Source organism: Sinohyriopsis cumingii, chromosome 4, assembly GCF_028554795.1.
Source record: "Sinohyriopsis cumingii isolate HCF-2022 chromosome 4, ASM2855479v2, whole genome shotgun sequence".
Lineage (NCBI taxonomy): Eukaryota > Metazoa > Mollusca > Bivalvia > Unionida > Unionidae > Sinohyriopsis > Sinohyriopsis cumingii.
The window spans coordinates 21,085,798-21,098,050 of NC_142964.1; the positions used below are offsets into that span (position 1 = coordinate 21,085,798).

At 36.9% G+C, this 12,253-nt stretch overlaps 1 protein-coding gene across 2 annotated transcripts in view; it reads right to left on the minus strand.

The window, feature by feature from the left end:
• The window catches only part of LOC149800783 (uncharacterized), a 69,445-nt gene that overhangs the window by 52,309 nt on the left and 4,883 nt on the right, over positions 1-12,253 (minus strand). For both annotated transcript variants that reach the window (XM_089954763.1, XM_089954762.1), the window contains exons 2-3: positions 9,507-9,727; positions 1,431-1,540 (exon numbers count right to left, since the gene is read on the minus strand). In XM_089954763.1, coding sequence (XP_089810889.1) covers positions 1,431-1,540; positions 9,507-9,703 — 307 coding nt within the window. In that variant the 5' untranslated portion in view covers positions 9,704-9,727. The remainder of the gene's footprint in view (positions 1-1,430; positions 1,541-9,506; positions 9,728-12,253) is intronic.

The following is a 12,253-nucleotide window of genomic DNA, read 5'->3' on the forward strand; positions in this document are numbered from 1 at the left end:
AAGAGTTCTCATAAACATAAAGTACAATACAAGTGGAAACATCCACTTTTGGGAAATTAAACTTTCTGAATATCTAAGCTTTGACAACTTTCCACATTATTGTTCTTTTCAACAATTTGATGAGTTCAGATTAATTATGAACAATTACCTGACTTCCTTTGTTAATGATGGTACCATAATTTGAACTGTTAAGTACAATGCTCTAAGTCAGATGGCTTCATGTTACAAATGCACCTTTCCCAAGTCTTCATTAGGAAGAGACCCAAGTTTGTAAAGGATTGTGGGGTGGGTGGGTGGTGCTTAAAAACAACTGTCTTGTTCTGATTTGTAGTATAAAAAGGACACTATTCCAATCCTTGTTTTATTTGAAAATAATTTATCTTGTGATGAATTAAGGAATAAAAAATACCATCCTTGGAAAGAACAATATATCCCCATAAATTAAATGACCACTCGCTTACAGTACATGTGCACTCAGAACTGAACTAGTTCATATTTGTGAAAATGTGTATTCAGCCTCATGTCTGTGTCATTACTGTTTAAGGACTAAATACATAGCTCACGTTTAAGTGTAAATTCATTGTCTTCTGTTTTGTTCTTAGGTTTTCAAAAACACAGAAGTGGTTGTCAGGTTTACATTAATAGAAGTGATTGTCATCTGAATTTAACTGTCCATACCAATTTAAACAGTAGGTTAAATTTACACTGTTCAAGCGAACTAAACAAGGTTAAATTTACACTGTTCAAGCAAATTAAACAAGGTCTTGTCAAGTCAGTGGATAAATTTGTTCAGATTTGTTTGAATAAAGTAAACGTAAACTTATTGCAAAAGATGTTGACAGGCCTTTTCTACATGAAAAAATGTACAGTAGTATTAATACTCTTTGCGAGACACTGACATTTTGAATATTATCTAAATTCTTATTTGGCATAATTTTTAGTACATTATATTCATTAGAACCAGGAAATGTTTACAATCAGCTGATAATGTAAATAAATTGGCACCTCTCTCTCTCTCTGTGAATCTATAAAAAAATGCTTGAAGGGATCATACACAATAAACCATGCTAATTTTATAGAGACCACATGAAATCTGCAGTCATCATCAGCAAGAAAGCACAGTGCACGGAGTAATTGTCTGAGAGCTGTTACAGCAATTCCATCAGGATGCACTGAGGTGATGAAGGATTTTATTCCTTATCTTCTCCACTCTCTCTCCAACACCCACTGCAGCATGTGGGTTTTTTAAAAAAATCTTGTGAACTGTACTGTACCAAACATCTTGATAGGAAAATGAAAAGAAAACAAATATGTTTGTTAACAGAGCATATTATTTTTTAAAGTTTCAGGAAATGCTGTAACTCTTAGCTTGTTACCGAGACTGTTGAGGTTATTAGTTTCATGAAGACATTTTAGGATTTGTGTATTACCAGGTGGAGTGCCAGTCTTTATTCCTTGCAGCTGCTTAAATCTCTCCAGAAAATTGCCATCATTAACAAATATCCCAGATGTTTTAGGAACTGGTGGTGTCTTCACTTTTCTGATAAGAAAGGAAACAGTTACACAAAAAATCATACAATTACTACATGAATGCAAGTTTTATTAAAGTTTTCATAGATACTGGTCTGAAATACAAGTGAATCAAATGCACCTGTGATTTCTCATTTATTTCCAACATAATAATTCACTCATTCCATCCACAATTGTTGTATACCCTAAACAATCACCTATTTTATTGCACGACTTTGTAGTAGAATAAATCAATCATAATATTTTTTACCTAAGTAACAAGGATAACATATCATGAGGTTATAAATGTCACAATGTAAGGTAGATTGTACAATGCCACAATGTAAGGTAGATTGTACAATGCCACCATGTAAGGTAGATGTACAATGCCACCATGTACGGTAGATGTACAATGCCACCATGTAAGGTAGATGTACAATGACACCATGTAAGGTAGATGTACAATGACACCATGTACGGTAGATGTACAATGACATCATGTAAGGTAGATGTACAATGACACCACGTAAGGTAGATGTACAATGACACCATGTAAGGTAGATGTACAATGACACCACATAAGGTAGATGTACAATGACACCACGTAAGGTAGATGTACAATGACACCATGTAAGGTAGATGTACAATGCCAGATGCATCTTGCAACCTTTCAATAAGCTCATCTACCGTAAACTAGAGTTCAATGCATTTATTATATTTGTAAAATTTGAACAAATTTGTCTACCAGTTTATAACAAATTAACATTAAATTTTAATTTTCAAACATAGAAAGTTTGTCTTTTTTATCTGGTTATTGTCATGTTAGCATGAAGAGAACTCATGAACACAATGCAGACATCATGTGTGTGTCTGTGTGTGTGTCTGTAAGAGTGTGTGCGTGTGCAACAGAGAGAGAGACAAAGAAAGAGAGAGAGCAAGAATGTGTGTAAATAAGTACTGCCACTGAAAGTATGTGAGCTAACTGCAAGTTCAGTCACCAGTTATCTTGTATATGGACAAACACACAAGCAAATTTTTCAGTAAATTATGTTCACCGAGAATACTTATCTAATCACATTAGGTTAGGAATATCTTACAAATCCAGCTCTACTAAAAGACAAAACTCATCTTTTCCGGTCTATCTCAAATAGACAAAGAGCAAAAAAGTCTTGCCTATCACCTCCCCATGCCAATACCAGGTGTCACTAGTTCTCAGCTGAGTGATATACTAATGAGGATGCTCACATGGCAGGTTTGGTAGGGTTTTAAAGTAATGTGATTTGGTAGGTATTATCGAAGGCACATAATTTACTGAAAAATTTATTTTCTCCTTCAAATATGTTCCCCAAGCACATAATATATAACTTATAAGATCCTAAAGATCAAGCCTAATCTCTGCCATGATGCTGGAATGTGTCCAAGATCATGAAGCGGTAGCCTTTGATTGTAGTTGGGGCCAATTGTTTCTCCTCGAAGAGCCAGAGAATTTTTTTTTTGGCATGTTTAGGGATTGATGCACTCAGAGGGGTGATGTTATTAAAATTGGCCAAAGTCTTCCTGGGTAAATCAATCATTAGATTGAGTAGATTTAGTGATCCAGAACTTGTCCCATCTAAGAGGGACTATTAGAATTATATTACATTCTTGACCCCATAACTTCTCATTTTTGTATCAGTACTGTGGGGTTGGGCAGGTAAGAAGCCCACAGCCCCTTGAAACTGAGTGACAACGTGTCCATGGCCCAAGCGTCTGGGCCTGGGACTATGGAGGCAAAGGTGGGTTCCACCTTGTCACAAAAAGATTGATCATTGGATGCCCCCAGAGGGTGCAGATCTTAGTAAAGACTGATTGATGGCGAGACCATTCCATGTAAAGGACTTGGCCTTCTTTCCTGGATAGAATGATGGCCAAGTCACAGAGTCTGCTTTGAACGTGTCTGACTTGTCTGCCAAAGCAGATCACACAGGTTGGCAGACTTGGTGACCACTGTTTGAGGTAGTAGGTCACCACAGTTATTAGAATAATGAGGACCATTTTGTCTGAGAGGCAATCTTTCCAAATGAGAAAGACACAAATGACAGCCTTCATTCTAAAAGACTGTTGGTTAGAGAGCACTCCCCTGGTTTCCACATGTTGCTGACAGTAGTGAAGTTTGGCAACAGGTGGGCACCCCACCTGTGTGTACTGGCATTGGTACATACCATTATTTCCTCTTGGAGCATCTGCAGCAGGATCCCCAAGACCAGTCAACCTGGGTTGCGCTGCTGACGTAGGAATGTTTGTTCTCAGGCATTATCATCACTGATTGATTGCTGGGATTTGAAAAGAAACACCATTGTGCTAGCAATGTCATTCATAAAAGTGCATGAAAAGATGGCCAAGAGAGATCAAATCACTGCTGCATTGAATATACTGAGGAGTTAAAACAACTCTCACTAAAATGCAAGTCCTGTTGCAAATGGACTCCATGAGTTCAATAATTCTGATTACACAAACATGAGGAAGCTGCACTAAATTCTGGTTGGTGAAAACCTCTGTTCCTGGGTGAACAAAATTCTGGGAAGCACAGAGGTCTGACTTTTCCCAATTCACTAAAAAGCCTAGATGATCTAAAGAGATCATTCTTGCCATGGAGTAGAATAGAACTTACAATGTTTCTGGAGGATATTGTCCAGGTATGCTGCCAATGATGTAGATGACCTCAATTAGAACAGGGTAATGACACAATCCATAACATTGGTAAAAGCCCAAAGGTTGATGTTGACTTGAGGCCAAAGGGAAGGACCGTGAACTGATAAACCATGTTGCAGTAAGCAAAACAGAAATTTCCGGTATGCATGATGTATAGACTGATGGCATACTTGCCCTGTGGGATGGAGAGAGGGACTGATCTTGCTGTCTCCATCTTGAATTTCGAGGTTGCAATGAATTGGTTGCAGTGACTTAAGTTGATGATGGGCCACAACTTGCCATTTGCTTTCCAAATAAGCCTTGAATAAAACACCAGAGCTAATTATCTTTGCACAATCTTTACCACCTGTTTTTCGATGAGTGACAATATTTACTGTTGTAGAAAGGCATCCTTCTCCCAATCTGAGAGTACATCTGTGAAGATGGAAGAGATGGAAATGGGAGGGGGTTGGATAAATGAAACCCTAAGCCCCTCCAAAATGACCTGGATCACCCAATCATTCTGAGGGATTTGGCAGATCCGTTGTCAACATTTATGGAATTTTGACTGAAAAAAGCAGATCTTGTCTGGACTTTGTATGAATTATGTGTGGACAATGAAAAATTCACAACTCTTGTACTGTATACATTTGTTTTAAATAATAATTTCTTACTGACTCCGTATGATTGCCTCCTAGGCTGGTTAGACAGTTGTCTCCTGGGATTGGGTTGGAATCAATATTGGTACATATCTGAGTGAAACGATCCCTTTTCCTGAGGCCACTTAATGTCCCTTTGTACTGGTGGGGGCTGAGTGTTTCCAAACACCTGTGTGGGCTGAGCGGCGAGATGGAGGGACAGTTCACGAGTTGCCTGCTTCCTAACTTCTTTGATTCTTCCTCCAAAAAGCAATGGTGACCCAAATGGGGTCATCTGTAAAGCAAGGGTAAGATGAGATCTGAGTGACAAGCATCATGCCATATCAGGTCCAAGTTGTCCAAAGCATTAAGGCATTAGTCATGGTATGTAAGCTGCCCGGTTAATGACCCTATCATTGCCTCCCTAATGGGGTTATTGTCTGACTTTTCCATGAGTCGGAAGATTGCTAATGTGGCCAAATCTAACATTATAGGCATAGTGACAACATTCCAAACAAGCTTGGACGTGGCATAGAACACATTTGTATCCCCTTTAAAATAAAATGAAGCGGTCATTTGAATGATGGCTAAATTCTTGCTGAGGGCTAGGAATCAGTAATGAAGGTATCTGAGTGATTTTTATACAAGCGAGAGTAGAATATTGCTGGAATTTGGCTTTCTGAGAAGAAAGCCCTAAAATTTCTAAGGTCACCAATTTTACCTGAAAGTTGATCATTGATCTTAATTTTAGCTCACTGCAGAAGGAATCAGAAGGATGGCACCTCTTCCTCCTCACCAAAATCTACCAACGTTTTAACTTTATAGTCTTGAGTAGCAGTAGGGGGTGTAGGGCATTCTGAAGTGGCCAACACCTGACAAACCTCCTCAACTGTGGCTTTAAAGCTGATTTCAGTCTGCTCCATGGTGGGATCCGATTATGGTTGATTTGATGGAGCATCTTCAAACTCACTGTGTTAAGTCTCATTCTGGGTTTGCTTGCAACTTTGTTATGCTGGGTTGTTGATAAGCAGTGAACATTCTGAAGTCTAACATTGCTGGAACTGCTGTCTGGTTTGCTAGGTGTATGGTCAGCCTGGATGCTGGCGGAATATAGGATAGTCCTGCTAGCCACTTCAAAAGCCTGGCTGGAAAGAGATTTTTCTCACTGAAATATCAGGCATAGTAATAGTAAGTTGTAGATGGTGTGGCTAGATGGATGGATCTGTCACTCAGATCTCATACATGCCAGTGGTGGGGTGGGGGTGGGGCTTTGCAGTGGGTGGGTGACTTATGCCTAAATTGTGGGGAATACTCTCCCAATGAACTCTTTGTGTGTGTGTGAGTGTGTGTTTGTGTTTGTTTTGGATTTTTAACGTAGCTTTAACAATTTTTCAGTCATATCACTATGATGTCTGCAGTGTTACAATTTATAGTGATTTATAGTATGACTCAGCCGGGGTTCAAACCAACAACCTCCCACATCCAAGGCAGATGTGCTAACCACTCAGCCACTGGAGCACTCTCCCAATTTGCTAGAAAAAGGTTTGGAAGCAAGGGAAAAAGAGCAAAAATTTGTCCCGATGTTAGGAGTTGTGTCACCATATTTTGGTCGAGATGATACAGCTGTTTGAAGGCAGAGAGTTGTACCCTTTCCACATCCTCCTCCCCTGCACGCTGATGTGAACATGACCATTGGTTGCAAAAAACAAACTAGGGGGTGGGGTGGGAGGGTGGGGTAGCAGCACCTCCTTCAAGGATCACAAAGGAAGTTGATTTGGGCTGTATACCGACAACATCAATGCTTTCCTTCTTCAACTTATTCCATCATTCCTTCCCTTTAGCTGCCTTCTAGACAAATAAAGCTCAGACTACCTCTGACCACATGTTACATACAATGTATGGTATTGACAATGTACATTTTGTACATACAATACAGGAGTCATGGTTGTCCATCCTGGCTATGAACCTTTTGCACTTGGATAACATTACCAATGAAACGACACAAGAAATGAAAAACAAAGCATAAATTAGTAATGTGATATATTTCTACCTCACTAAATCACTCTCATTACAAATGGAAAGTGAAAATAGTGTCATGTTTAGATGCTTATAGCTTACTATCAAAACAATACCAAAAAAGAAAACCAAATATAAATTAGCAATGCAACATATCATTATCTTGCTAATACTATCTCCATTTCTAACGGAGTATGCAAACATAGTCGCAAAAACTTGTAAATGACAAAATGAAGTCAACAAAAGTTTGGCATGACATGGTCTTAAATAGAGTAAGGCCATAAAGGTGAGAGAAAAAATCACTCATATTTGGCAGAAGTTGTAAAAATAATGTATACAACCTGCAAAAGAATGATTGTTCCACAGAATATATCCATAAAGAAAGGTGAAAGGTCCAATTTGAGCACTAAAATGGCTTGGATTGTTGGAGGTCAAATGTATGACTTTATCAGTACAGTAGTGAAGCTAAAAACTGGCAACATCTGGCAGTGGCAAGGGGAGTTAATTGGCAAGAGTTATAGGCCTTTGTCTTAGAAAAAGCCAATTTTCATCTTTTAGTTGTGCTGGATTTGTGAGGTAATAGGCTAAAATTGCTAACGTAATGTGATTGGGGAACATATTTGAAGTAAACAATAAGCATCATATAAGCTATGAGCAAATGTTATCCAAAACTTTCGATTAATTTATGATGCCTGCGATGGGTTAGAAAAAGTGTCACATAATGTGATAACAAATGATCCGACAAATTAGTCATATCAAATGACATGTTCTATCCTCAATCAACTCGTTAATCCAGTTTATGAAATATGACTCCATATCTTTGATCTTCGATCTAATGAAACTAATAAAACAAATAAACAAGGAATAAATAGTTTTGTTTATTTCTCATTTATAAATGATCTTAGCTATTTCTAAATTGTATTTTTTAAAATCAGTTGTCAACATTTATGGAATGCTGACTGAAAAAAGTGGATCATGTCTGGACTTTGTATAAATTATGTGTGGAGAGTGTTTGTGTGTGTGTCTGTGCTCTGGATTTTTAACGTATCTTTAACAATTTTCCAGTCATATTGATATGATGTCTGCAGTGTAGAAATTTATAGTGATGTCTAGCACTGTGGCATCATACTGCAGACATGTAGCATGTCATACCCAGTCATATTATCCTGACACCAGGCCAACCAGTAATAGGACTAACCTCTTAATGCTGAGCACCAATGCTAGTACCATTTTTATAAGTTGGTATGTCTTGGCCGGGGTTCAAACCTGTGACCTCCCACATCCAAGATAAATGCTAAGCATCAAGAGAAGCAGCTGCTAGTACCATTTTTATAAGTCTCTGGCATGACTCGACTGGGATTCAAACCCATGACCTCATGCATCCGAGGAAGACGATCTAATCACTTAGGCTACTGGAGTAGTTACTTTGGAAATTGGGAAAATTGCTTAGAATTGTGGATTAATAAAGTGATAATGACTATGAAGGCTGGATTTCTCATTTGAACAATTGCCTGTTTTTATTACAAAACTGTTATATCAATTAAGAAACCCATATAACAATTTCAGTATATATACAACGTGTCAGATAACACCTCGTGATGTCAAACATGCCATCACATATGTAAAGGCACAATGCAGCAGACAGCTTAATTGTTTTCAAAGACCATCAACCAAGTTAATGTTCTTTTGTCAAATAAAATTAGCATTTTCTGTCATATGAAAAATATAATCCAAGATTTCTGGGGTTGCTTTTCCTTCTTGATGACACAGTCAATCATTTCTTAATCAAATTTTGTACAGGTCGAGTCCAACTGTAGGACACATGGGTCGTAATATCTACAGTACATCACAGCGAATAATGCACATATAAAACAGTAAATATCATTTTTATGTACAATGTTTTCATGTTAAATCTCACTGTTTTCATTGCCGATCTCTTTCAAAAACATCTGCATCCACATTGTTCATCAAAGATGTTAAACTGTGATCAAAATAAGAGTCTGCCAAACATTTCAGCAGGAATAACTGCTGGGAAACCTGGTCAAAATTGTTTGGGTCCAGGATATTTGGCTCAGGGAAATTTCTGGCCCTGCATTTGTGACCAATGCAAAAGATAGAAATTATTAAGGTTAATTTGAAACCAATTTGTGGTGTAAAATATGTTTCTAGAATAGTACTTACCTAATTATAACCTGTCAGGAGTATATCCATAATCTTGCAAATCTTGTCCTCTAAAAAGGTGTTTTGACATGTTTTCGCAACAGAAGTGTTAAATTCTTGACAAAGTGGAATACTAGAGTGGTCTCCTTATGGATACAGGGATTCGTGCCAAATCAGTTACTATAAAATTTGATGTAAATGCTCTTCCAAGTATGTAATGCCTTGGTGGGCAAGCTGATAGTGACAGGAGATACCGTGAGATAATGTATTCATGCCTCATGTACAAAAATTTACCCCAAGGTCAATTATTAAAAACTGTTTAATAATTTATTTCCATGCACTTTTTAAGAGAAGGCACACAGTCATGGCAACTGCACTTTTCGTATCCTTAAGACAAATATCCTATCAGGCAAACAAAAGATAACTTAAATGGGGGGAAAACTTGAGAACTGGACTTCACTGGAAAGCTACAGAAACTTAAGAAATCAGAACACAGGTAAGAATAAGGTTTACCCTTTATTCAGCTGTGGTTTATTTACAGGATTTGCTTGTACCACAGTCTTCTTCTGCTCAGCTTCCATTTTCAGAATAATCTGCCTTCTTTTCTCCTCAATGATCCGCTCTTGCTCAGTCATCTGTTTCATCTTGTCTTTGTACGATGTTCCCACATACCCAACACCTGTCACCACCTTGCTATTTTGCCCGGACATGACTATCTTCCTTTCTCATCAATTCTAAAATGTTTAAGAATACACAAATCTTTTAAAATGCATTATAATTCACACTTATGCTGGATCTAACAAGATAACTCACATGGCTGACATCTGCCTAAGAACAGCTGACTAAGAAATTGGGGTCAGTAGGATGCGTTCTACTGAAATTCCTCCAATGCTGTTAATTCCTCATTTTATGTATTTAATTATTTCAGGGTTTCTATAATATCTATTTGTCCAATACTGAAAGTTGCCTATGCCAAAACACTTTGTTCAATTCTGTTCCAAGATATTCTGAGGAAAGTTGTTTACATGTTTTTTTTTCTTCTTCTAATTTTAGTAACTGTAGCCATATTTGGCTGTAGAATGGCATCATTTCAAACTATGTAACAATTTCAAACTATATACTAATCATTATATATATATATATATATATATATATATATATATATATATATATATATATATATGATAATGATTAGTATATATAATGTACTTAGCACTTCAAGTACTGAATTAAACTGACTCAATTAGGCACCCAAAAATATTTTCTGGTGATCATTCCCGGTGCCAACCCTAGCACTCTTTCCCTCAGGGTCAACAAAAAAAAGATATTTAGAAAAAAATCAACAAAACAATTCTGAAATTGATTTGAGCATCTAACTGAGCTGGTCTTTCCCAGTGCTAGTAGCATTAAAGACAATATATATATATATAGTCTGAATATACCTCCCCATTTGTTTGTACCCCCAACTTATTTAATGCTCAGATGGCACTTTTCTGCCACTTATACATACATGCCAACCATTATGCTTTTGGAGTAAATGTATTCGGATTATGCGTTTTCAGTATATCCTCCTCCAAAAAAATCAATCATTTGTTTTCTCATTTTCACTAACATTCCATTAATCTTTCAGACCGTATTCTAGAAAAGACAGCTTCTAAGTAACTACGATATAAGAGTATGCTTGTCTGTAGACTTGCATGCACTTTCCTAACAGTATTATGTTCTATTTAAAGCTGCTGTCCTTTTTCCAAGAAACATGCTGGTTTCTACTTAAACTTTTGACCTCGGGTTCTATTTATAGCAGTTACATGGCATAGTTATGAGAGAACAGAGTGGTTTTTAAATTTTTAATCTTTGCTCGCAGATTCTTTGTTCTAATCCATATCTGGTACAGAACCAGTCTGTAGGTATTTGGCGCTAAAAGTCAAGTCAGATTTATTCTAGTCGATGCCATGTGTTAGAGCAAAAATGTTTTTCAAATAATTTCCCAGATGGATTAGAAAAAGACATAAAACTGATTCAAAGATGAATACATGAATTACACAATACAGTGTTCCATGCTAGGGCAGCTTCATATCCATTGCTGGCTGTGTGTAAAATAATTTAATATTGGTCATCAAAGAAACCTTGACTAGCAGTGGAAGACTACATTGGTCCTTTGTTCAAATGGATGTTTCCTGATTCCAGAAAATATGCATGTGCATGAACAAACTCATCAAATATTGTTAGGTGTTTAACAGAAGATAATTCTCTTAAAATTGCAGAAGCCATGAAAATTCATAAAGGAGTTGCATTTTATATTTTGAAAAATGTCTCCATCAGTGTCAATATCAGGTTGTCCCTGTCATATGATGTACCTTGCTGCAGGAAAGGTTGCCAATAAGTTAGAAGGAGAACTCCTGAAGTATCAAGTTGGCATTCTACCTGATGATGTACTTCATGCGGACAGAATTGATGTGCAATGGCACCTTATTTCCCACCTAAAAGACCCAAATGACTGGAAGATATAAATTTCCTCTTCTTTGTCATGTTATGAAAGGTATAATGGTTCTTTACCATTCTAATGCTGACTGTGAGAGATTGTTCAGTATTGTTAACAAAATAAAACTGAATTCTGATCCAGGCTCAGTAACCCAGTACTCTGTGCTCTACTGGTGTGCAAACATTCATAATCTCAGCTGATACAATGTTATTTTGAAATGCAATATGACAGAATGTTGCTTTTTAAAGCTCAAAGTGTTATATATAAAAGCTTGAAGCAATAATTGATGTTTAAAGACCAGAGGGGAAAATAACTAATTTTGTACATATGCTCATTGAATTTTATTATGTTATATGTGGATTACTCTTTTTCTCTGTGCACATTGTCTCAAAAGAAAATATCCAATAACAAGCAAGCAATTTCAACTTGCATTAGCAAAAAGTCTGGTTTAGTCAGCTTTAAAAGTCATAATAATACACAAAAATAATGTCATATGTACCAACTGAGTTCTCAATAATTTCGTTGAATAGTATTTGGAATGTTTCTGTATGTGGTATATCATGTTACAGCTACAGTTATTGTGGTCAGGTGGATAAAGTGCATGACTTACACACATTTGATGCTGGAGCATGAGGTAGTGAGTTTCGACTCACTGATGGGAAAATTTCTTTCTTTTGTTTTCCTCTATGACACTGTGATGTCTAGTACAGTATTACTTTTCTTACCAGATAAACTTTTCCTCATTTCAGTTTATCTGAATGTAGATTTATAATCAGTT